Source organism: Branchiostoma lanceolatum, chromosome 2, assembly GCF_035083965.1.
Source record: "Branchiostoma lanceolatum isolate klBraLanc5 chromosome 2, klBraLanc5.hap2, whole genome shotgun sequence".
Taxonomy (NCBI): Eukaryota; Metazoa; Chordata; class Leptocardii; order Amphioxiformes; family Branchiostomatidae; genus Branchiostoma; species Branchiostoma lanceolatum.
In genome coordinates, this window is record NC_089723.1 from 35996359 (window position 1) to 36022167 (window position 25809).

General features: G+C 42.9%; 1 protein-coding gene across 1 annotated transcript in view; it reads right to left on the minus strand.

The window, feature by feature from the left end:
* The window catches only part of LOC136428873 (low-density lipoprotein receptor-related protein 5-like), a 78692-nt gene extending 53460 nt beyond the window's left edge, over positions 1-25232 (minus strand). The window contains exons 1-2 of the mRNA XM_066418682.1: positions 25026-25232; positions 15486-15688 (exon numbers count right to left, since the gene is read on the minus strand). Of these exons, the coding sequence (XP_066274779.1) occupies positions 15486-15576 (91 nt within the window). The 5' untranslated portion in view covers positions 15577-15688; positions 25026-25232. The remainder of the gene's footprint in view (positions 1-15485; positions 15689-25025) is intronic.
* Between the last annotated feature and the right edge of the window lie 577 nt (positions 25233-25809).

The window sequence follows — 25809 nt, forward strand, 5'->3', positions numbered from 1 at the left end:
GGAAAATGAAACCGACGCGAGAAGCGATGAAACCGGGGAACAATTGTCTGTACTTCGCACACAATCGAACGCACCGCGCGAACTTGATGAAACCTCGCTCCATCTTTCTTCCGTGAGTAATTACTAGGTGCGATAGCGTCGGAATTACCCGCACGAAGCGGGAACACCAGCGTTAGAGAGATGATGTAAACTCTTTTGCAAGAGAATCTAGTTATAACGATTGCAGGGGGGAAGTTTCGTGATCCGCATCCCACGCTATATGCCTTATCGTGACGCAGGCAGACTTTTGATTTCTTTTTCTTTCGGAATGTTCAGATAGGAAAGTCAAGTGAAGTTTCATAAAGTATAAGCATCAGTTATCCTGCAAGTTCTTTTCGACACTTCTGACTAAACTCTAGTGGTAAGGCTATCAGACACGAGATCGGGAAGTCAGGGGCATTCCCGGCTTAACGCTGTCCTTGGGAAATGCACTTTAAATGACTTTCCAGGTACAGCTGTACCTGATTTTAGTTGGGTATCTTAATGGCATTGGAAGTAGAGGGAAGAGCTCCACTTTCCACCATGCCTTAGACACAACCCACTACCCTTACGACCTGAAAAAGGCTATGCATATGGGATATTTACCTTACTTTTACTTTTAACCCTGTTCGACAAAACGTCACGGTGGTAAAATTTTCTTTAGCGGTGTTCAGTGCCAAGCTTAAGGTACAGTACAGTACAGTTAGTCAGTGATGTTGAGTGTAGAATTCATTTACTTAGTGGTGTCCAATGTTTGTTACAGTTACTTAGTGCTATTGAGTGCCATGGCACAGCACAGTTACCTAGTGGTGTTCGGTTTATAGCACAGTACAGTTACTTAGTGCTATTCAGTGCCATGATACAGTACAGTTACTTAGTGCTATTTAGTGCCATGGTACAGTTACTTAGTGGTGTTCAGTGTACAGTACAGTTACTTAGTGGTGTTCAATGTTTTTTACAGTTACTTATACCCCCATTCCACTTGAACGGCGCTCTCGCCGCGCTTCCACGGCGACCTAAAATTGGCAAGAGCGCCGTGAGAGCGCCGAAGTCCTGGAAAACGTGCTCAAGTGGAATCTCTACGGCGACCCTTGCGCGCTCTCAGCGCGACCAGAATTTCAAATTTCAGCAACCTTTTATGAGCGACCAAAGATTTCACAGACCACTCAACGAATTCCAGAGATAAAGAACGAATTTTTGTTCAGTTTTGTGTGCTTTGTTGTCTTCTCAGTCATACCTTTACCTCTTGCACCATATTTTAATGATAAAATCAAGGGGAAAACAGGTCCCCTGCACGGTCGCTCAGTGTGTGTCTTAGGTAATATATGTATGTTCAACTTGTTTTTTCTGTTCTGTCTGCAAACTGTTTGCAATAAATGTATTTTATCATAATGATCATACGTTTTAATAGAAACGCAAATCACAGCATTTTGAACCACTGACAATAAAACAAGGAGGGAATTTGATTTGAATGGAGGCAAGTACTTGTAGTTATTCGTCAATTTGTATTACCCACGAGCAAATTCATAATTTGACCACAAAATTCCCAGAAATTCAATATACACCACTTCAAGAATGAAATTTGTTTGAATTGAACTACAGTTAAGAGCATTCAATCCTCTTGGAGCGCTCGCAGCGATCCTTGAGTGCTCGCTGCGGTCCTTTGATCCCACCTTGGGCGCTCTCACGGCGCTCACGGCGCTCTCACGGCGCTCTCACGGCGCTCACCGCGCTCGCTCCGCGCTCTCTCGGCGCTCGTTTTTTGATCGCCATCCTCGGCGCTCTCACGGCGAAGGTTTTGAGCATGTTCAAAACCATCGCCGAGGTGACGGCGCGCATGGCGCTCTCGTCGCGCTGTCGGCGCTCTCGCCGCGCTGTCGGCGCTCTCAATGGCGCTCTCGCCGCGCTGTCGGCGCTCTCACGGCGATCTGGCCAAAATGAGGTCGCCGTGAGAGCGCGGTGAGAGCGCCGTCCAAGTGGAATGGGGGGGTTTAGCGGTGTTGAGTGCCATGGCACAGTACACTTGTGATGTATAGTGGCGGTACAAACTTTCCGTTCCTAATATATGACCGCTCATCGTTCAGCGGAAGCGTCGCACGTCCCACGCCTACAACATTGGCCTTCTGTTAATGATTTGATTTTCTCAGCTACACGCGACGCGATAACGCGCTCTTAAGGGCATACAATTTATATTGTCACTATAATTTATATCATCGCTCCGCAAGATTTAAGACAACGCTTATCGTAACGCTGCAGACAGCCGAAGCGTCCAACAGTCGCAGAGATACGGGTTTGGAGGTGAGATGTCCTGTGCGTATCTACGTAATGGGAGTCAGAAATGTCCGGATGGAAAGTAAAAAAAAAAGTAAACTTGTTTGCTGAAGGGCAGATGAAGGATACAAGACTGTACGGATCGCAAGCTTGAGTTTGAAATGTATCAGGAAGAATCAAGTTGTCAGCTGTACTGAACAAAGAAGGATCGTACGCTCTAAGTCATAGGAAGGGCTGTACAAGTGATACTTGTAGATAAGCGTTGTTTGGATCAGATACATACAGATACTAATGCCGATAAATGCATGGTAGGAATATGAACAATTGAAGCTTGCTGAAAGATAAAGTACTGTAGCTGTCGGGTGAGCCACTTTTGAGCACCGTCTATTTGTTTTCATACAAGTTTATTCAATGTACCAGGCAAGCTCACTTGCTCACTCTCTCCCATTGCTTGCTTAGTCAGCCGGACAGCATAGCGTTCAGCAAAGGTTAGGGAAGCTGAGAAATTGCATGAAAGCAAGATCTAATAAGAAGCAACTATCTGTATATATCATTAGAGACTGGAGAAAAAAAAAATGTTCACTATTCAAACAAGAAATCCAAGATCTCCTACCTCCATGAAATATTTTTGAGGTTTGTGAATTTCTTTTTCAAATCATTATTGTGGGTTTCTCGCTAATTCTGTCTATGAATTTTCGGACTAACTTTGGACCTGGACCAGTCCGACCTTTCCATCCTGCCAGCCTGTGAGACCAGCTTTGGACCAGGGCTAAGCCAATCGTACATATCTGCCAGTCTCCGGTCACACCGTCGTCCGACTGATATCCTGTTTCTTTAAAACATTCAAACAAGAGTTCCGCGACCTCATATCTCCATGAACTATTCTGTTTATGCAAATGACATACACATTTACATAATATATGCTTGGTCATGAACACCTTTATCTAACTTAGACATGATGCAATATTGTCAGTCCTATCATTTTCCACTTGGATCAGTTCTGGCACTTTTGCATCAGTTATGCAAATTAGGAATTTATTTGCATAATTGGTATCTGCTGATTCGCCACTTGCCATAAACTACATGTTAACGTTACATGTATTTGAGTCTTATAATTGACAACACTGCAAATATAGATTTTCCTCATTAGCTAGGCAAATTAAGTGTCGATTAGCATAATTTGCACATCATTGTGTACATCTCTGTCTAAGCTACCTGCATACTAAATATCATGGAAATCCGTCGTCCCTTTGTTCAGTTATTCTCCTGAGAAGATTTTCACAATAACACCACTGCAATTTCAGAGCAAGCTGCTAGGGGGCCCAAACCTACACCACTTCTTTATTACATCACAAGCTATATGCCACCCAAAAATCAAGACCATAGCACTTCCAGGTGAAAAGAAACAAAAACGGAAATTCTGCTGCAGTAACAAGGTCATATACCAGGGGGCCCAAAATCGACCTTGCACTTCGACTTCACAACACCCGCCCACATGCCAAATATCATCGTAATCCATCCAGAGGTTCTTGAGTTATGCTGACTAAAATAGTCCGGAAACACAAACACACACAGACACGCCAAAAACAATATCTCCATTTTTTCATGGAGATAATAACTACGGGTAAACACCAAGACATACAAACATACACACACACAAACACACACACACACACACACACACACACACACACACACATAGCCTGGAATCCATCCTATTTAGCCGCTACCCAAGCTCCGCTGCCTGGCCAGGCAGCGGAGCTTGGGTAGCGGCCGGAAGCTAAATAGGATGGATTCCAGGCTAACACACACACACATATACACACACAGAGAGACCGTTAACAATACCTCCATTTTCATGGAGGAGGCAACAATACATTAGTGGGATGATGGCCCCGTTCGGAACAGAGGTATGTACACCGCGCGCTTTCAGCCTAATGGTTTAGCACTAATGTGTATCTTGATTGGTACAAGGTTGACGCCATCAGTGTAATTAGGTCAGGTATTCTATAGCCATGCTCTCACAAGGCACAAATTACTGCAGCCTGAATCCCTCTATTAGATCATTGCTGTCCCTCTCTCTCTTTGTCAGGACCTGTTCAGATCGCAATGTGGGTACTCACGGTACGGACCCCTGGCTGAGTTAAGCGGGTTTCTCACTTGACCCGCGGCACGATGGCGACCTCGCTGCGACAGAGCGATTTGAAAGAGTGCTCAACGAATTGCAACGATCTTTTTATGCTTTGTATGTTTTATTGTCTGTTTAGTCATACTTGTACGTTTTGCATGATATTCCCATTATAAAGTCAAGGCTAACACAAATCCGATTTAGGACGCCACCAACCGCAGATTCAGTGAGATACTACCAGGGACTCAGTGAGATGCTTGTAGTGTGTGCTTTTCAATATCTACATGGTTGTAACACTTTTGGGAGGTTTAGGTAATCTCCGAGCAGATCTCCACGGTGCTAAAATCGTACAAACTAGCCAGAGAAGCTCCAGTTAGCCAGAGAAGTTGTCAGGCACCTTCGGGATTGCAAAAAAAAGAACTCCTTCTGCCAGTTGGATACGGTCTTTGCAACCGTTGGGTCTGCTTGGAGACTAGGTTTCGGAGCAACTTTTTTTCCGCACGCCCGTATCACTTTTGGGGTGTCCTTGGATGTCACCCATATACTAGTAATCAAATCAGTATGGTCTAAGCAAGCGGAAAAGAAGAGCCAGCGATTAATACAGAGAACGGTACCTACGCTACTACCCAAGACATGTTACAACCCTTATTCTGTAAACGGAAACCACTAGAACCCCAAGCCTGGCCTCCGCAACCACGCCCACAGCACAATAGCCAATCCAGAACTTGACACACGGCTATCTCCTTCCATCAATAGCAGCCTTTCAGACCATGATGTGCCCAGAACGCGTATGGTCCCCCATGTGTCCTATATTTTCTCCGGACGGCCGAAGCCGCTAGCCTCCTTTGCAGGCTTTCTTGGTGGCACCGAAGTTATTTTTGGATGGTGCACTAATTCGCGACTTTCAACACATCGGGGCCATTTTTTTGTTCTGCTGGAGAAATCGTATTGCTGCTACAGAAACGATTTCTCCAGCAGAAGTACCTGGCCCCGATATGATGAATATCGCCAATCAGCACCTAGAAAGGCTCATCTCTACCAGTACCAGACTAACTACGCCAGCTATAGTCGGAGAATATTCAGTGCCTGGGAAGTTTGGCAACCAAAGAGTTTCATTTGCAGGCTCCGAGGGGAAGTTGCCAACCTTAACGTAGACAGACTCTTCTGGCCAATCATTCCTTTTTATGCCAAATTCTACGATCCATACTTCCGTAGTAAGGCCTGGTGGAGGCCACAGAAAGCCTGCAAGGGAGGCTATACGCCGCGAGGAACGATCATGGTAAGAAAATCACCGCTGTGCCCTGACAGGTGGTAATTTGCGGGACGACTGAATGAGGGGAGAAAATGTCGCTTCAATCTTGCAGGGAACATCCCAGTCCTTTCAGAACCTCTACAATATTTACACTTACGGTCCGGACAATGGGAGCTGAGGAAGTCTATGGATAGATCTTCTTATGAGCGAGGGTCTGACTCTTATGTGATGATCCCTTGGGATTCGCTATAGTGGGTATCACACTGGGCTGCGCCTAATTGCGACAAATTGCGAAAGACATTGACAAGACTGTTTAAATCGGCGCCAAACGGCCCCAATTTCTCGCCTAAAATTGCCGAAATGGCGCATAGCGCGCAACTTCTGCCAATCTCTTTTTGATGAATATTAATCACCGCACATTGGCTTTCGATTCAGTGGCAACACTGCAACTTCCAATAAAGTTATCTTGTATCTGATGTGAAAACTGAGAATGTGACATTCCGGGGGCCGCCATTTTGTTTGTAGAGTTTACGTATTTTGCCCCTTGCGCCGCACGTCAGTGTGACAAGGGAGAATGTCAAAGTTGCCGCAACTATTTGGTGTAATTAGGTGCATTCCGGTGAGATACCCGCTTAAGCAATTTGCACTCCCAGGGCATAAAAAGGCAAACGGAAATTGATTTATTCCGCAGCGATACATAAAATGAAAGAATGGACAGTTATCACCCAACCGAACACGATGCATACAGATACCAGACTTCGCTTCTATATTACTTAAAATTCATAAAGTTATGAAACGAGCGGAACTTCTATTAGCGTAGAATTTCGATACCTCCGGACGGTCCCTGCACCAATAATGAAAATTTTTCCAGCGAGACAATAATGTAGAAGCGGATGGGCGGATTCTACCTGCGGAGGGATTACTCAAAAACGGACTCGTTGCAGAAAGGTACAGGTGTGTCATTATACACCGGGCATAAATATCGTTATGGGACTGCAAATAAAAGTGTTTCTTTTTTTTATGATGACGAAGTCTGTAAAGGCGTGACGCTATACAAGGATGGTATCAACCAACTCGTTTGGCCCTAGAAGCATGACAAAGGCTGTAAAAAAGTAACGTGAATATCTGGTCCGCATAAAAACAATAAAACAGTTTTGATATGTGTGGCTGCAGTGACAATTAAATTCGTCTTTGTGGTCTAATTTCTGTAAAGCGGCCATTCGAGATATTACATTTGAAAGATCAAATTTTTATAACATGTAAGAAGATTTTTGTAATTTACCTAAAACCCCTAGTAATAACCGTAGTCGTCTGTTTCAAACGTCATTTCGTCTAAAATGCGTCCTGTCACAACCACAACGACTCTATTACGACTGCAGTGCGACGTTATGATGGGGGAGGGGGGCTTGTATTAAAGCATCGGCATCCTGTATTCACGTGAATGACATTTTTATCCCACGATGTAACGATCCTGGTCCTTTGAAGAGCTGAATACCCATAAGGCCCATCCTTGCCTCTAAGATTAAGACCCATCTGTGCTGTTTTATTTCATGTGCACTGCGACAGGTGTGACGTCAAATTTCTGCCCCGCCAGATTTCTGCTTCACATGGTAGTGTGTGCTCGCAGAGTTAGGTTTAGTGTTAATGTTAGGGTCAAGTTAGGGTTAGAGTTAGCCTCTACATCGCGACCGTGCCTCCCAAATTTCGATCAGGCTCCAGACGTCTGCTTGGAAATTACCACACCACTGAATAGTCCCACGGTTCTAATGATAAGTGGGTTTTGTTATTTTATTTCTAAGGTTTTCTAGATGGGGAAAGCCGATCGAGATCGTGACACCTGTCTAAAAATGCGTTTCTATCAGCCTCATAATGAGGACAGATGACCTGCATTCAAATTTCCACTGCGTCCATTGTACATTGTACGCACAGATATTAATACGAAGGAAAAACCCGTTCTGAAAGGATTCATTGACAAAAACTGTTGCAATCTATTGTATATAAGTCTGATACAAGATCACCTCAAACATGTACGAAAACAGAGCTATTCAATTTTTCATTATCATGCCATGTTCATATATCTAAGCAAAGACGAGACAATACTATAATCTACCAGACGCAGTATTCTGTTATAAACACAATGTTTCAGTGTATTAGTATGCATAGCTAGATTGCCTTAACCGTTGTTAATGAAGTAGATTGGTTCTTTAACATGCCTAGATGTTACCAATAAGTTGCCATACATTGTACCTGCTACAATTGTCGTGCAATATGATTCTTATATTTACTGTTATTTAGAAAGTAGATTATTCCTTTAAAATGGTTAGATATCAGCAATAATTGGGATCATACTATGTATATACAAATTGCCATACATTGTGCCTGTAACAGTTATCGTGCAATATAATTCTTACTATTATTGATAAAGTGACGATGTTGTGCGAGTGAACATGTTTCCGTCAGACAATATGGCGCTAGAACCAACCAGATCAGGAGAACTAATTTTCAAAACATCCCCCTGCCGCTAGTACATTGCCTGTCCGTGCCGCTCGTTGGATGCGGCTGGTAAGGGAAGAGGCACGCCTGGAAAATCCCGCAACAACTGATTCATCAATCATTGGGGGACAGATCATTCATTATCGTGGAGGAGGGATATGACAGCATTGAATAACACTGCACTGATAGTATCAACATCAACTGTTTTTCTGTCGTTTGGTATGATCTGAAATAGACTATTAATAAATGGTATGTCTGTTTTGCGTAGTTATATATGTGCCATATTTCGTAGTTATGTCTTTTTCATATTTCTCATAATTATCCAGCGTTCACACTAGAGTCATAGGAAGTGATCAATGGACACATGTAATGAATAATCAAATCCTTTTGCATAATCGATGGAAGTACAATCAAACAAGTACTTACGAGGAACGCTAAATATCAAACGAAGGCGTGAGATCTTCGAACTCTTGTATGTTGTTCATACATTTATCATCAGCAAAAAGGTTGTAATTAGAATTCATGCAAATAGTTTCATGTTAAAAGAAAGGACAGCATATACGTAAGAGCAGTTTGTATTAGTATACAGGTCTGAAGAAGAAATGTCATTATCATTCTGTTTCTCAAAATGGACGTGGAAAAAAACTCTTACAAAATCTCCGATGGACGAGCGTAACGTGGCCTTGACAATGAAAAAGTGTTCTGACAGCCTGAGCTTAATTGTTAACTTTCTCATATTTTATCCAAGATATAGATTCGGTGACCGGAATCTTCAAAAAATGATAAATCTAGAAAACAAGCGTGACCTCACTGACCGAACAAACAACAAAATCACAAATAAAGTGGCATGCTTTTCATCATAACCCTCTTGTGGGAGGGACCAAGTGTCCCTTCAGTCCTGTAACTAAAACAAATAGATCTCCGTAGGATGGTTAGAACCGCAGTTTGGTTCTAAAGAGACTAATAAAGTCGCATGATTAACACCATCGCCTGAACTTTCAATCTCCTGAATATTTCATGGTCGAAAGACTCTAGGAATAGATCAATCTAAGGAAAGATTTAGCTTGACTTTTTGACAACCTTGTTCTAAGGAGACTCGTAATGAAAGGTTTTGTTTGTGACCGTTGCTCTCATAAAAAAACAATTGCTGCAATTGCAGCAAAGCGTTTCCAAGACCATCTGATATATTGTATTTACTGAACTGCTTCGTTGGAATTCCAATATGATAAAATGAAACGAATGAAATACGATTTACAGCTATAGATATATGGAAAAAAAGTAGGCCATGTCATCAAAGAAAGCCGTTTGCAATTGCACTTGTGCCTTTCCAAATAAAAGATCTTAAATGGTTATTGAATTGAAGAAAAGATAACCTATTTTCTTCAGGAAGGCGAGACAGCATCACGGTAAGTAGACCAATAAGATATCATTCCTTTGATCACAAGGATGGAGGAAGTCTCAAGGGGCCTGTCCCTACCATCTTCTAATTCCACTAATTAGATATTACCCGCGTCGTTTTATTAAATATATACGATTGATTGAGAATGTGTTACCCGGGTTTTCAATTCACTGATGAATATATACGTTTGATCTATTATACAGTGTAATAGTTTAAACGTATACATTTAGTGAATGTGACAATATAACGTCTGCAGCTGCGAAGTTGATGTGTTACGCCGAAGGGTTATACCGGCTCTATAGATATAGATATTGATGAAGAGCTGTGAGAATTTATCTAGAATCTTGTCCATCCAATCTCACCTTTGTTACAAGTGCACGCCCTGAAAAGCTACGTGAATTATATATATTTTTCCCCAGAACTACTGAGTGGAACTCGCTACCACCAACTACTTTAAAATCATCATCCTCACTAGATAGCTTTAAACAACGCTTGTAGCTCATAGATACAGATACAGATACAGACACACCAAACCAATACCGCCGCCTCCGCTCGGCAGTGATACTTAAACGGGTAAGGGCAGGTGAAGCCTCTAGAAATGATATATTGGATCCAAGTAAAGCTATAGGCAAGCCTGTCTTGGTACGGTAGATCACAGCACATAGATGAATGACGACGAATTAACGTAAATGCATGAAAAATACATTAGCGGCTGTGCTACGCCACTGCCGTAAAACCAATAAAATGTTTGATATTGATCTTACGATAACGTGCGGGGGTGCAGGTCTAGCGTGAGGATTGAAATGAGTACGTTTATGGGAAATTTATTTACCGTTGTCCCACGCTTTTGAAGGTACAAAAAACAATACGAGTGAGTTTTTGATCTTCAATTTCCTAGCATTTTAGAGTTGTCAGCAGTGCGTGGCTGTCGTGAAAAACGACCAAAAGAGAATAGATTCGATCATTCTGTGCGAGTATATGGGCCGCTGTAGCGCCATAAAAAGAGCGGTTAGGCCAGGACCCCACGGTAAGCCTTAAGGGACATGTCCTGAGCACTTCCCGGTCCCACGGAGGCGGTGGTGGCATCAATCATAGAGACCGACACGGGAGTTTCGTCCCGGCTTTTGGAGCTGACGTTTCTGACATATGGCGTGTTTTTATAACCCTACTCTTACACATCCAGCACCTGAGAACCCACTCATCACGGGGGTTCGTGTGAGGGCTTATTTCCAGCCAGCCTGATATTGGTTTTGAGGCGGAATATTGTGCCATAAGTCACCCCTTGCCACACAATATTCGCGCGCAACTTAACCGCGTCCCAAGGCGGGCGGTCCCGGAGTCACTGCCCGTAAGAGTATTGCCTGTGTTTAACAAGTTGAGACAAAAAGGCGTGACAAAAGCCTACCTGTTTTAAAGGAAGCAATAACGGATCTCCAAAGCGGCTGAACTGCGCTATATGTGGGTCATGTCCCCACTGAAAACTAGTCACAGACTTCCCCACGATATTGCGACACTGGTGACACAACTTGACAATCTGAATCCATCCAGAACGGTCCTTGGTGATGTACACATCAAACTCTCTTCATAAAGCGGGGATTCGCTCAAGCTGTATGTAATGTGGGGACCCCGACACACCCTACAATATTAGACAGGTGTTTGTGGCAACGGTTTGTGGCTGTAATCAATAGACAAAGGAGAGTTCAGGAAACGAATTTAGAAAAAAAATACTTAACTTTACTCTACTTTACTTGGCTATGTACTGAAAAAGTAGAAAGTAAAAAAGGAAAAATGTTTATACCTTTACTTTACTTATACTGAAATAAATTCAAAGGTGAGTTCAGGAAATGAAGTTGGATATGACTGAGAAAAAAATACTTTTCTTATACTAAACAAAAATAGAAATAGAAAGGAAATAAGGAAAAATAGTTTACCTTTACTTTACTTATACTGAAATCAATAGATAAAGGAACTATATTATGATATGTACACCAAATTGAGACTGTGTTCTGAGGGACTGAATGTTTTGTGAGACCTTGACTTACCGAAGAAATTTGTGACGTGCCAAGGTCTGAAGAACACCCAGAATCCGTTTGTGCAATCATCCATATTTGATAAAAAGTATGTCAGTGCAAAACAAGAACACTTTAATATCTAAACTGTATGAGAAACATATCACGCCATGATAGATAACCCCTTTCGAAGCAGTATCTAATAATCAAGTATAACAAAATAAAGACGAAGATCAAAACAACTTTAAACTGGCTACTAAATACGTTTTTATTAATACTATTCTTGAATGTGAAAAAAAAGCTTGACTGGAAGGTTCAATCTATAAACGTTAGGATACTAGGAAATGGACCATGCTCATGTTCCGTAATTGTACAGTCTTTGTTCGACATGGTGAAGCAATGAATCTGCGCTCATACTGTCGTTGCATGCAAAAACAAATGTATCCATATGGAAACCATATAAGCATTCAAGTATAACAATGAACAATTTTGCTGCCAACTAACTTAATTGAAGCACGATGCCTGTATCGTAGCACTTGAATCTTCAAATTAGTCAATCAATATGCTACACTAAATGTATTTGAATAAGGCAATCTGGAAACATACGGTATTTGCAATCTGCTTTATATGATTCGAGGTCGCAAAATCACACTGGTTCTGGAGTGCAGTGCTCATATAGTCTGTGCGCTATTGTAGTATATTCACGTTTTCCCTACATGGGGGCTCACAAAACTTTGACAACACGGGAAATGCAAGCCATGTTGGGAGCTATCATCTAGAGAAGACGATAACCTACCCCAGCTACCTAGGATTGCTACCAGACATTTTACGACATCATTTTAGGTGAACAACATTTTTAACGACAGAGAATGACCGTTAAAAAACGCCGATATAGATCAGATATGGCGGAAGTCTGTCTGGTAATGTGGGTTGTTTCCCTAGACTGTCTGTAGCAGTGGTGCTAAACCCTTGTGCTTTTCGTTTCCATTTGAACTGTTTACGACACCAAGGGACAACGTATGCTGATTAGATTCAATTGTAGCACATGTAGTTGTATTTAATGAACTTAGACAGCTGCTCTTAATAAGCGCCTTTCTTACATTATCATCATCAAACTATCCAATACCATACTTTTAGCTCTTTATTCTTGCCGCCAGGTAATTAGTTGAATTGAACTTTGATTATCATTTCGGTGACGTCACATTGAACACAGCATACTATTTGGATCCTGGCACCGCGGGTTGCAAACAAAAATACTTTTGTGAAGCAAACAAAGCAAATATTGTAATGGCTTGCAAATGTGTGTAACCACTGTTTACTGTTTTATGTAAACACAATAAACTATCACTGTTTTCTTTTAAAAAGCGCTTTAACGAACCGGCTGCCATGTTCACTGTGACGTAGTCAAAGTAGTAATCAGCGTTGACTTCAACTGATACCTGGCGGCAGGAATGAAATGCTTGAAGTGTTATCTTGGATAGTTTGGTGTTCCATATTAGAAGGTGGTATGTTTGGTGAACTTGTGAATGACTGAATATTTGTGTTATTATTAGCCCTTAATATCATTGAATCAGGCCTCGTGGATGGTTGAAAAATAGTAGAAATTGGCCAAGTAGAGTGAAGAGCATGCTAAGGGAGTCGGCTACGGAGAGAGGGTCCAATATGCCCTGTTATCCGTCTATTTGGCCAAGTTCTACAATTTTTCCAGCGACCCGTAGAGCGTGGTAGAGGGTAGTATTTGCACTAAACTTTGATTATTAATCGATGCTAAACAGACTTTGTTGTATTTTTCTGTCATACGCACTTTAAAGACCTGGCATGCCGGTCACGGTTGAGAATAGGCGGGCCCGTGCTCGAGAAGGGCAGGGAAAACGCGGGGTGTGCAGATTTGACAGAAAGGTAAATTGATGAGGGGTTCATATCACCGGTCGCCGCACAATAACAAGTCAATGGGTTCCCGACGTATCGCGATCGTGTTAGGAGACATGTGAGTGGTAATATGCATTCTAGAGGGAGACAACCCTTACTGTGTACAAATAGGTAGATATATCAAAGACTGTTTAGATCTTAGAACTAGTAGTGTTAGTGATACGTTAAACTCGACATGTTGAAGTATTCATATACTTGTACTTACTAGGTTAATCATTTTGCATACCATTGTTTGCTGTTTTGCATGTATAGTTTTAGAGGACCTTACGATAGTCGTTGTACTTTTGTCGTGTCAATAAAGATTTCTAATAAAGATTTCCAATATGATAAGGGGGGCGTCGCATTTTCACTGAGGCGTGCTTGTTGACGAAGTTGTTAATCAAATTCAACAAGCTTTAGTTATTAATGTCTGTCTTCATTGTCCGTTTTATAGAAATTAGCGTTCCTTCTCCTCGGTCAAATTTCAAGGATTGTAGGACACATTCTTGAGATACATTTGCTTTTTGAAGGTGGCGAAAACATCTACTACAAATGGTAAGACATTTTGTATAACTAATCTTTGTTAGTATGGTTCTTTTCTTGTTTGATGGCGGCACTGATATAAGTTGAGTCAACTTGACTACGCCTTCATCTTGTCTTTATTTGTATTTGTTCAAATCTGTTGGCTTATCATGAAAAGAAAACTTCAGTCGAGAGAATGAACCCATCTTTTCAAACCTAAAGTAGAACAAACCAATGTCAGGAAAGTTTTTGATAGCGCAACTTTTCATCTTCTGTGTAATAGATAACGATGAGGTCATGCAATGAAATTTTCACTGAAATGCGCCTGATTGCGACAAATTATTGCGGCAACTTCGCCAATTTTCCCTTGCGGTCACACTTTCGTGCGACGCACGGGTAAAATACTATACTAGCAAAATGTCCTTCACAAACAAGCACGGCCCTTTGAGATACCCACTTTAGTACAACCATCGTTGACCTGCTCGGCAAGACCTTAGTCCCCACCCCGGCTGTAAGGGGTCGTAAAATTCGGCAAAAAGGGAATAATTGGCGAGGAGAGTCAGTCCACGGTAAGGCTAACATCTCCCCCTTCGCCTGCAAATAAAACCCTATGTTGGCCAAACTCCCCTGGCAAATATTCTCCCTACAGCCGGCGAAGTTAGTCTGTTAGGCCCCCAGTCCACTAGACGGCGATCGCGCTGAGCTCTCGCTGCGACCTAAATCGGATTTGTCTAATACTTGACTTCATAATTGGAATATCATACAAACTGTAAAAGTATGGCTGAAAAGACAACTAAACGCACAAAGCGTAAAAAGATTCATCTTCCATCTATGGAATTCGTTGAGCGCGCTGTTAAATTTGTGGTCGCAAAAAGCGCGCAGCGAGGGCGCCGTCTTAGTGGAATAAAAAAGAGACCGGCAAAGCTTCTCGTTAGGCGTAACTTGCGGAATTCCGGACCGTCCCTAACCCAATTGTCTCGCCGCCGCCCCTGTGAAAACCCACGGCCCGTCTCCTCTCGTTTTCTCCCCAAGTGGTGTCAAATTCACGGCAGTCCCGTATCGGTCTCTCCCCGCGATTTATTGACCAAAATAATTAATTAACCGACTAGAGAGTTGATAATACGCCCCAACTTGACCCGTTAACCTAGGTGGCATTAAACATTTAGGGCCCCGATCGCGGTTCGATAAGAGGGAAATGCGAAGGAAATGGAGCTACGAAACACAAATGTCAACTTGTATTTATCACAGAGGTAGTGTTCGCCACGCCGATTACCACTGCAGCGCTTTAAAACATAATGAGACCCCTACAAGGAGCTAATACATTAAACCATTCATCAAAGTCGGTCTCTCGTCACTTCTCTCCGCGCAAACTAGTTCTACAAGGAGCTATGAATATTGATATACAAACGAGGGGCTAATGAGAGAGTGATGGAGAGAGTTTATGATCAACCCTTGCTGGGGAGAGAGATTTATAACACGACGTACCTTTGCCGGAGGCTGGCCCGGCCCTAGCGGCGGTTGAGCGGGAGAGGACCGTGAGCAGGACGTAGACGTACGGCAGCTGGGCGCACCTCATCCCGAAGATCCACTCCGTCGGCTCCGCTGGAGAAAACCCGGCTCGGCTCCGCCCTCTCTCAGGTGCTCAGCAAGGCTAATGCGTGTTGCCCACCTTCGGTCGATCCTATTTCCTGCACGGCACACGCGGGAAATAAGAGAGTGATTGTAGGGGTGAGCGGCCAAGCACTGTATTAAAGAGTGGCAGGGGGAACGTACCGTATGTGCGAGCATGCACAGTGGAAGTAACGTGTGGCCGCCCCGCAAGATTAATACGGGTCCATCCAATAGTCTTCATCATTTATGAGGCACCGGCAGCTGAGATTGAGCGTCCCGGCGCACAGTGACCCTTGCACTCGCCTAACTTCGAAACTCCCAGGGACATCAATAGAGGAGGGCCGATATTTTGTCTGAGGTTCTTTTACTTGGTTACGGTCAATGAACAAACAAGGCCGAAGGTATAATGAGTTTTGGTCGGGCGGTCTTTGCCGAAACCGCACACACTGAGGTCCAGCAGATCAAGCTAATATTTTCCGTACATCACTGATGCGGTTCAGGGATCATAAACACAATGAAATGGCACCTTTTGGGGTTGGCACTTTTTCTATGAACGGCTTGTTTTGCGCAGAAAATTACACCGGAGCAATCTGGCGGAGGGTTAGTGTTTGGGTTCCGGTCTGCTGCAATCATTGGCGTGTGATAATGTGCACGCCTAGGATCAACTCCGCTTATTCGTAACGCCGCCGCTGACAAAGTAATCTTGTTTTAATCCGCAGCCGGAATAAATGGCGTACATGACTCACAGAAGCTGACAAGGGAGGCACGGAGCAGAATCTGTCATCGGCGCCAGGCGGGAAACGGCGAAGAAAACAGCGCGGCGGCTGCCTGCCGCTGATACCGCGGTGGCAGAGGGGTGGGACTACTAGTATATAGCGACAGGTGCTTGGAAAAAGTCAGCTGTTCTGTTGTCTTGTTTTCGGTGTTTGTTTGTTTGCTTGTGTGTCCGTATTTATTGGAATTCTGGTTTTCACACGCTAGGCACGTTGCGGACACATTCTAGTTGTTTTTATTTGTCTTTATTTATTTATTGAATTTTCAGACAGCTGGGTTAAACTGACAGGAAGCCGGGTCAAAGGCCTCATAATGGTCCTGAAAGAGCTATCTCATTGCCTGCCTTCAGTCTCAGTGGCAGAGGAGTGGAACTACATTATATACATACCGGGACAGGTGCTTGGAAAAATCATTTGTCCTGTGTACGGAGTTTTTTTCTATATTTTTGTTTGTTTACTTGTATGCCCGTAGTTATTTGAATGCAACATAAAGTGGCTGGTTTTCACATGCTACGCACGTTGCGGGGACACTGACAGGAAGTTAGGTCAAAGGTACCATAAAGATCCCAAAAGGGGGTTTCCTGCCTTTTCAGTTCCTGCGCATGCCTTTAATTTCAATGGCAGAGGAGGGAAACTATACACCGACAGGTGCTTGGAAAAAGTCACTTGTCCTGTTGTTACCTTCGTGCTCGGAGGTCTTGTTCTCGATGTTTGTGTTCTAGTGTGTCCGTAGATTTTGGAAGGCTCATTTTCACATGCTAGTCACGTCGCTGGGACACTGACAGGAAGTTAGGTCAAAGGTTCGTGAAAGTCTTAGAATAGTTACGTTATCTAATTTCCTGTCTTCAATTTCCTGCTATATACAAGTCTATTGCCTTATGAGAGCCAGCCTGGAAAACGCATCAGACGGAATCAGCGAGAAATCCACAATGACGAATAAAAAAATAAAAAAAGAAATTCACAAAAACGAAAAAATCTTGAGATCGTTGATTTCTTGTTCGATTTCATTTGATGAAAACATTTCTTTAGAAACATTTCCAAAACCAGCCAATGGCTAGAGCCTACGCTTCCCAAAAACATCCCTACTTAAAGCGGTCGCACTAAGACACTATGCCCCCCCCCCCCAAACAGAGAGAAAATGAAAATACGTTACTCGTGAAAAACACCTTTCAAAACCTATTACATGCAAACTAGCAGATCATCCTCATCAGGTAGGCTGCATCATCTCCGTTGCAAATTCTAATGAAGGCAAATGAAAACCACGCAGCATGAAATTGGCTCCAACACAAAAACAGAATGAGACTATATAAACATGTGCGGTGTCTAATGCGCGTGACATCTGGAGTGAAGGCTTGATAGGTTGTATGTCTCTTTTCACTGCCCATAAACACAACGCGAAACATATCCGAACACACATGCATTCAGCAGACATGTTATATTGTTGTAGATTAGAGACCAGTCGCAGTCGTCGTACGGTCGTCGCACAATAACAAACGTGAGTTAGTCATTCGTTTGTCGTTTATAAATCAGTTGTCGTGTTAACAAGGGGGCTGTCTAATTTTCTTGTCAGCGGTGGTTCTGTCACAGTCTGCTTGTAAATTTCACAACAATAAAATCTTACAACGGCCTGCAACGAATGTTACTACTTCGTTAGAAGGGGAACCTTATAATCAATATTGGACTACTGGGACTTGATGCCCCAAAACATTGACAAAGACCTTTCTAACTCTAGTCTGATCCATGCTAGCCCGCACTTCTTTATCAGTGCAGCTACTCAGCCATATCATTCTGAACATGAATATGATATCAATAGGTTTTCACGAACGATAAACTTTCCGATGAACTGTTAATTATAATGCAATGACACGACACCATCAAGGAGGTATGTGGGAACCAAGAATAGTTAATTCTACCACCGCTGTGCTCTACTTTCTGTCACTCTCGCAAGTCTTACTTTTGCGGTTACACCATCTTCCAACTCACTTCCTGCCATTCTACTGACAGTATCTTCAAATGACTACAAACACACAAGAACACAAACATCCAGACAGACCGAAAAGAAATCATCCGTACAAAAAAGGGAAAAGGTAGTGGTAAACGATTCTAAAGATATCATTGAAGCCCGTGAAGCTTGACAAAATACACGATCAGCTTTCGAGTCTTCTTGTCTTATGGAGGATTTATCGAATCGACCTTGAAACAAGTCGTGGTGAAAACTTTTCTCTTGCCTTGCAGGAAGTGTCGATCTTGATGAAAGTCGTCCTGCTCATACATTCCGGTCCTAACGCAATCACAATTTCCCGGTGTGTACTATTGATCACGGAAAGCTATCGCCGCGGCGTTTAAGCTTAGATAATTATAAGATTAGGGGAACGTCGAACGATATCGATATTCCATTGAAAACGTAAGCAATTCTTTGAACTGTACCTAAAGCACAATAATCATTAGGACTTAACGGTGTCAGAACTTAGAGACAGGTCAATAATAAGAACTCGTTGACTTTGAAATAAACTTCTTTCCTTACTAGTATTAGAAGGTAGAAAACATAGAATAAAACAATTTCCAGGATACTGTAAGATGGGAAATGTTCATGGTAGTTTTATGTTCGCTGGTTGTTCTGTAATTTGCCTGCCTACCCTAGGTTTCAACCTCGAACTTAAAACCACAGCAAACACACAATTTTCTCCCTACCGAGAAATCAAACCCCAAGTTTACAGTGTATGCGTTTCTGGCGTGCATTACATGAATTGTGGTTACACAGTTTATACAATTATTCGTTGACGACGGTGGGTGAAATAAAATTTGAGAGAGCAGGTGAAAATCGGCAAGTACACCAAACCTCCACTCCAGTCGTAGTGGTAGATGAATACCACATCCCTACTGCTCCCTACAGCCCGCAAAGGTCTGCGTTATGAAGAATTATTCCGGAGATTCCCGTGTAATTACATTATTGGTCACGCTCCGTGCCTAGGTGATATTCACAGCCACGTTCCCTCTGCCTCGTGTTCGTATTCACTGCCGCATAACCATCACCGCTACCGCCTCCAGGACTTCCTGGTCATTACAATGCAATAGATGGAAGTCGCGCAAAGACTTCTAAATAAGTTTCTCTAATGTTTCTCAAACCACAAATCACGACGACTTTCCTTTCAATCAGGAGTCTTGACGTACTACTTGCGGAGACAAGCACGGTGGCGCTGTGGTGAGCTGGAATTTAATAATACTGAGGCAATTTATTAGTGATGCACTGCGTAAACTGAAAGGTCGAGCGTGCCCTATTTGTCACACATCGTCGAGGTGCACTATTCGAGAAAGAACGCGCATGAAACACTACAACAACGCTCTGTCAATTTATCAGGGTAACAGAGTCTATGTTTAACATTACCTGAAGGATGTTCATAGGACACATCTGAATACCTCAGTGTAACAAGGAATTCAGTACCATGGACAGAGCTGCACAGCCGTTTTTCACTAGAGCCTGCGACCGCTGAGCGACTGCTCAGCGACTAAAGATCACTCAACAGATTTCCCAAATATAGAACGATTTTTTCACGTTTTCCTTTCTTTGTTTCTTGCCTTTCAAAACATACTCAAGGATACCGTGTATCATATCACAATTATAAAACCAAGGTCCACGTAAATCCAATTTTAGATCACTTATTGGGCGCTCAGCGATTGCCGTCTACTGAAGAAGGGATCCATGATGTTCTAATGCTAATGTCTAACTCTCGCCATATAACGAACTAAAAGAAGAAAACATGTTCAGTCTAATACAGTCTGACCACGGTAATAGGACTAATTCTTAAGCACACCGGCAGTCGTATGCAGAGTCAGTTCCGATGATGTATAATTACCATCTTAATGTCGGTCTAATCATTTGAATTTAGTGATAACGTTTTGCTCAAACGGTGATTATACCTACACGTAATCCAGTTCCGAAGACGACAATGGGGCAACGCCGTTAAAATGTCATATTCTGAATTTAATGTTTCTGTCGATAGAAATTATCGAATATTTTGACAGCAAAGTTGTAATGATGTTGAAATCAAGCACCATTCTTAAATACTACATCAGAACGTTACTGGTAACGATTAAACGATCACGTATGGCAAACCAGGTAGAAATAATTATTATTATACTTATCAAAATGGAATATTATATAGATTTTGATAAACAAGCCCGATTACGCTCAAAGTTTAGCAAGCAGCGTATAGTTGGCCACTTTTAGTGAGGAAACAAAAACTTTAGTTGAACTGAATGCTGGAAACTGTGACGTGTATTCAGAAATATTTCAAACATCTCATATTTGTACTTTTCACAAGTTGATTACTGAAATAATTCTGACTAAACTGGTCCCTCCTCTTGTTCATCAACAATATTGCGGAATTTCTTAGCAGAAGGATTTCTTAAATCTTTTCTGATTTCCAAACTTTACTTCGTGCTTTGTCCATGCCCATGACGATACAATGCCTCCCCCCCCTTCCGATCATACCAGTATCACTCACTCTCTCCCATATACCAGTATGCAAACAATCAAATAGTAGCCTTCACCTCTTAGGTCATTCCTGGTCTACAAACTAGTCTTAAAAAGATCGCCCACGCTAGACCACCCATTGGTACAAAGTAGAAAGCGGTTAAAATGATACAAATCGCAGGAAATAACACTAGCGTGTTTCAACGAGATTGAAACAGTGGGGAGCTTACATAACTGTAAATGCAGAAATGTTTGCGGTGGTTTTATGTCCCGGGGTTTTTGTGGTGAAATTTAGTTTTACCGCGAACCCAAAACCACCGGTTGAAAAGCCGTCCCATTTTGTGACTGTAGCGCTACTATTGTTTCAAACGCGAACTCAAAACCACCGCGAACACTCCATTTTCTCCCTACCGCGAAATTAACTCCCCGCGAACAGTCTGCATTTACAGTATACCACAATGGCTTGAGCAGTTGATGGTTTGTACCGGTTCTTTTATAGCCGGCCTGAAGCCAAAGTCTATACGGACACGCCTCGTTGGCTTAGGCTTAAGCGGTGCTGAAAATGCGAATTTTATTGTGGCGTCGTATCCTATCTATTGGGAGCGTGCCAAACACCACTCACTTTACTTCCCGCCATCTGTGTAACTGTTAGCAGTGTGGACGCCGCAGGAAGTGTCGGCGACCGCTGGTGATGACAAAGTTGATGAACTTTCCACATCAACCACACAACAACAAACCTTACACGGCCATCTGTATTTCACCCCCTTTCCTCTCTAGAACCTGCGACTACAGAGCGACTACTGGTGACAAAGATGATAAACTTTCCACATCACCCACACAACAACAAACATTGTTTTTACCATCATACAAAACCATCTGTATTACACCCCATTTCCTCTAGAGCCTGCGACCACTAACCGACCACTGGTGATAAAGCTGATGAACTTTCCACATCGCCCACACAACAACAAACCCTGTTTTTACGATGTAACACGACCATCTGTATTACACCCCTTTTTTATCTAGAGCCTGCAACCAATGTTCGACTGCTGGTGACAAAGATGATGAACTTTCCACATCACCCACTCAACAACAATCCCTGTTTTCACCATCTTACAATGCCATATGTATTACACCCCTTATCCTCTACTAAGCCTGCGACTACAGAGCGACCGCTGGTGACAAAGATGATGACCTATCCACATCACCCACACAACAACAGACCTTTTTTTTTACCACGATCCTACATTTTGATGTGTGAAGTTGACAGGGGTGGGTGGGTGATAGCACGCGGGCAAGTAACTATTTTCTGTTTTCCTTTTTTTGTAACGTTGAGAAGTTACCCAAAAAAATGGAAGCAGTTTTAACAAAGCTCTTGTTTTCTTGTCTGGTTTTGAATTTATTTTTCGTGTGTTATACCCAATTGTCGTGCAATAAAGCTCTTCATCTGAAACATATCCATCCCCTATGGTCGGAGCAGTGCCCCGGACTCTGCCACTTCCGTGGTCAATCGAATTACCAGTAAATTAGTGGGCAGACTTCCCCACACCCGGGAGGGCGCTGCGGATTCGTCATCATGTCAATACAGACCGCTGTGGTCGATAAAGCCGGCAATAATCAGTGCCTGGGCATACAGCTGCCCAATATACGCCTCGCACTGGACACCATTAAGCCGTGATGACTCTGATTATGCATCTTTTATGGTTTAACGATGTCCACGGCTTGATGGCGGGCGAACTGACGCCAGGCTGGTACGGCTCTTATAACACCTCCTGTCCACGAGAGGATGCGACCGCTCTGCGACCAAAGATTTGGCAGCTCGCTCAAGGCATTTCATAGACAAAGTATGATTTCTAAACGTCTGTGTGTGTGTTTCGTGATCTTAGAGGTCATACTTTTATATCGCGTATCCAACTATTACATCAAGGATCACACAAATCCACTTTTGGTCGCTGTACGGTCGCTCAGCGATTGCCGTCTGGCGAAAATGGTAGATGAAGAACGTTTTGTGTTTCGTTCTCTTTTAGATCAAACTGTCATATCTTGCATTATAGTCCGATTATGAAATCAAGAATCACACAAACCCATTTTGGTCGCTTGACGGTCGCTCAGCGATCGCCGTCTAGTGGAAATGGGGCCTTAAGAATAATGTTCACGTTTCGTGTGCTTGTTGTCTCATTTGAATAATGCATACTTTTATATGTTGCGTCATATTCTAATTATGAAATCAAGGGTCACACAAATCCGATTTTGGTCCCTCTACGGTCTCTTAGCGGTCGCCGTCTAACGAAAAGTGGGTGCGTAGAATGATTTTTTTACGTTTTGTGTGTTTTGTTGTTTCTTTTAGATCATGCTTTTATATCTTTCATCATATTCCGATTATGAAATCAATGGCCACAGAAATCCAATTTGGGTCGCTGCACGTTCGCCCAGCGATCGCCGTCTAGTGGAATTGGGGCCAATGTGGTGAGGCAAAATATATCACCGTACACGGGAGTGTATATATGTGACACGGCACGATATAGTAAAAATTCAATTTGAATTTTGGGTAGTCTTCATAACGATGGCTTCTTCCGACCATAAGAACTGTCCAGGCCTGAAACCGACACGCGAAGTCCTTGTAATTCCTACACTCGATCGTGCATTTTCGGTAGCATCACCCATTTACAGTCTCGAATGAAACAGCCACTTCATACTGTAGCCATGGTGACGATGATTCAACATAAAATCACATGGTCACTTATTCATTCAGTTATCTATTTATCGATCTAATCTATCTATACATCAGTGAACATTATCATAACACCTTAGCTATGTATCCCCTACGTCGATCTTCTTAATTAAATGTTTACTCTAATCGGGAACGATAATACACACCATAGCCAGCCAATCTCCATATGATGTGGTAATGCTCCAGAGCCTATAGTGTTCAGCAGAACCCATGTGTATGATCTCTGACAGTGCAAGTAGTCTCAAACTTCCGCTGCAGTACCGTAGGTAGCTGCCAGGAGAACCATTGTTGAACTTTAACTTTCGTCTACCCGATACCTAACAACCTACCAAATATCATGAAGATCCATCAACAGCTTTACATATGCGACCACAGCCACTCCACTTGGTCCATGGCAAACCGAAAACATAACCTTCTGGCAAAGGTAATTCCACTGTACAAACAGCTAGCCAAAGTTTACAGAGATAACTGCTTAAGAGAGTTGATAACAATATCAGGTTCAACAGCAGGAAAGAAAGCGTGAGATGATATTCTACCTTAACACTTTTTCTGTGAAATGTTGACACAAATAGATAGATTAAATTTTCACCTGTGATGCCCTGTACATCAATGTCGAAGTACACAGCATCGCCTGTAGTGTTACACAAACCGATTTAACATGTATAGCCCGCCGCCTTCTACTTCAATAAGGAAAGTCCCTCCTGGTAAAACAATCAAGTTAGACTCGCTGGCCTGGAAACTACACGTATCGACGTCCAAACGTGATGTTGTGCACATCAGTACAGCCGACTATAAAACCAGCTACGCAACAGGATGTGTTCGTTTTTTGACGAAGTCAAGCCGCATTTTAATCTAGCTTACAGGATTTGTACCCGAGCTATCCTCCACCAGACCTTCCTACGGGGGTACGGATCGTGAAATTCGGCACAAAAAAACGGACCGTAAAACAAAGGAGAGTCAATGAAGACCTGTGGTGGCCAAACTTTCCAGGCAGACACTCTCCCTATAGGCGACGTAGTCAGTCGGGCATAGACTATATCCGTGCATTGAACCAGTTTTTTTTTTTGGTTGTTGTTGCCATGTGACGAACAAGCCGAAATTCTTCATGCAACTGGCGCTGATAGACGTATGCCTATATAATCTATGACACGCGAGTCGAGTGTCCCTATAGAGGACAGAACGGGTAGAAAACAGTGGAACCAGGCTATCTATCCCACTGATAGAGTCCTAGCGACATTCGCGTATTTCGAGAGAGAATCGCGGAGAGCCCACTCCCCTTCATGGCACGGTGAAGTACGAACACACCTGGCATCTAAATTGATGGGATCCGGGACATTCAATGACATTTCAATCTTGTAACACGCACAACGAGCAAACCGCCCCAAATTGGAGCAAAATGGGGCGGAAAGATTAGAGGCTAATGTTCATAGACTCACCTTCTGAGCGAAGCAAACTTCCCCCGGTGCGGCTAGGGCCCTCCTGTTGGATGGCGAGAGTGTTGAATCGTGCTTTCAACTGAAGCACCCAGTAAAGGGATTGTGGACGGTGTCTTTCAGTGGATGCTTACACACCGGGTGCTTACACCAACCTCCCGCGCTGCGCTCCTCGCGATGAGAAACACTTTTCCACACACAAGCACGATGCCAAACTGCCTGTTGGCGGAAGGAAGGGGAACGACCGTTACTCACTCTAGTGGGTGGTAACATATGATAATAGCAGTAATCAAAATGAATCCACGGCGTCGATATGCCAAACTTGGTCAAAGTTGTCACGCGCAATACCGAGGTGAACAAGCCTTTGTCTCACGCACGCTGAAGCGTGAACAATATCCAACTTGGCCTTCGTTACGCTGTAAAACCTTGTGGGCATTGTGCTATCGATTCGCACTGCAGCCTACGGGTCTTACAGGTAAGTTTTGTTTAAACATTGGGTTGATGAAAACTGCTATGAGTATATGATATTTTACAAGTAATTCCCTCAAATTGGAATATCTTAACGTGTTGTGAGCGTGTTTTTGGACAGACTTTTCTTGACGCCGGTGTCTGTTGCGTTGGATAACCACCGTATCACAGTTACTACCAGCAACATATTAGTAACCAGAGGGCTTACACAAAATGCGTACAACTGAAGAATTCCACATTTTCGTCAAAGAATGTTATACATCCAGGTAATAAGATACGCAAGGTAACAGTTACCCAAGCAAATGGATGGATTTTAGAA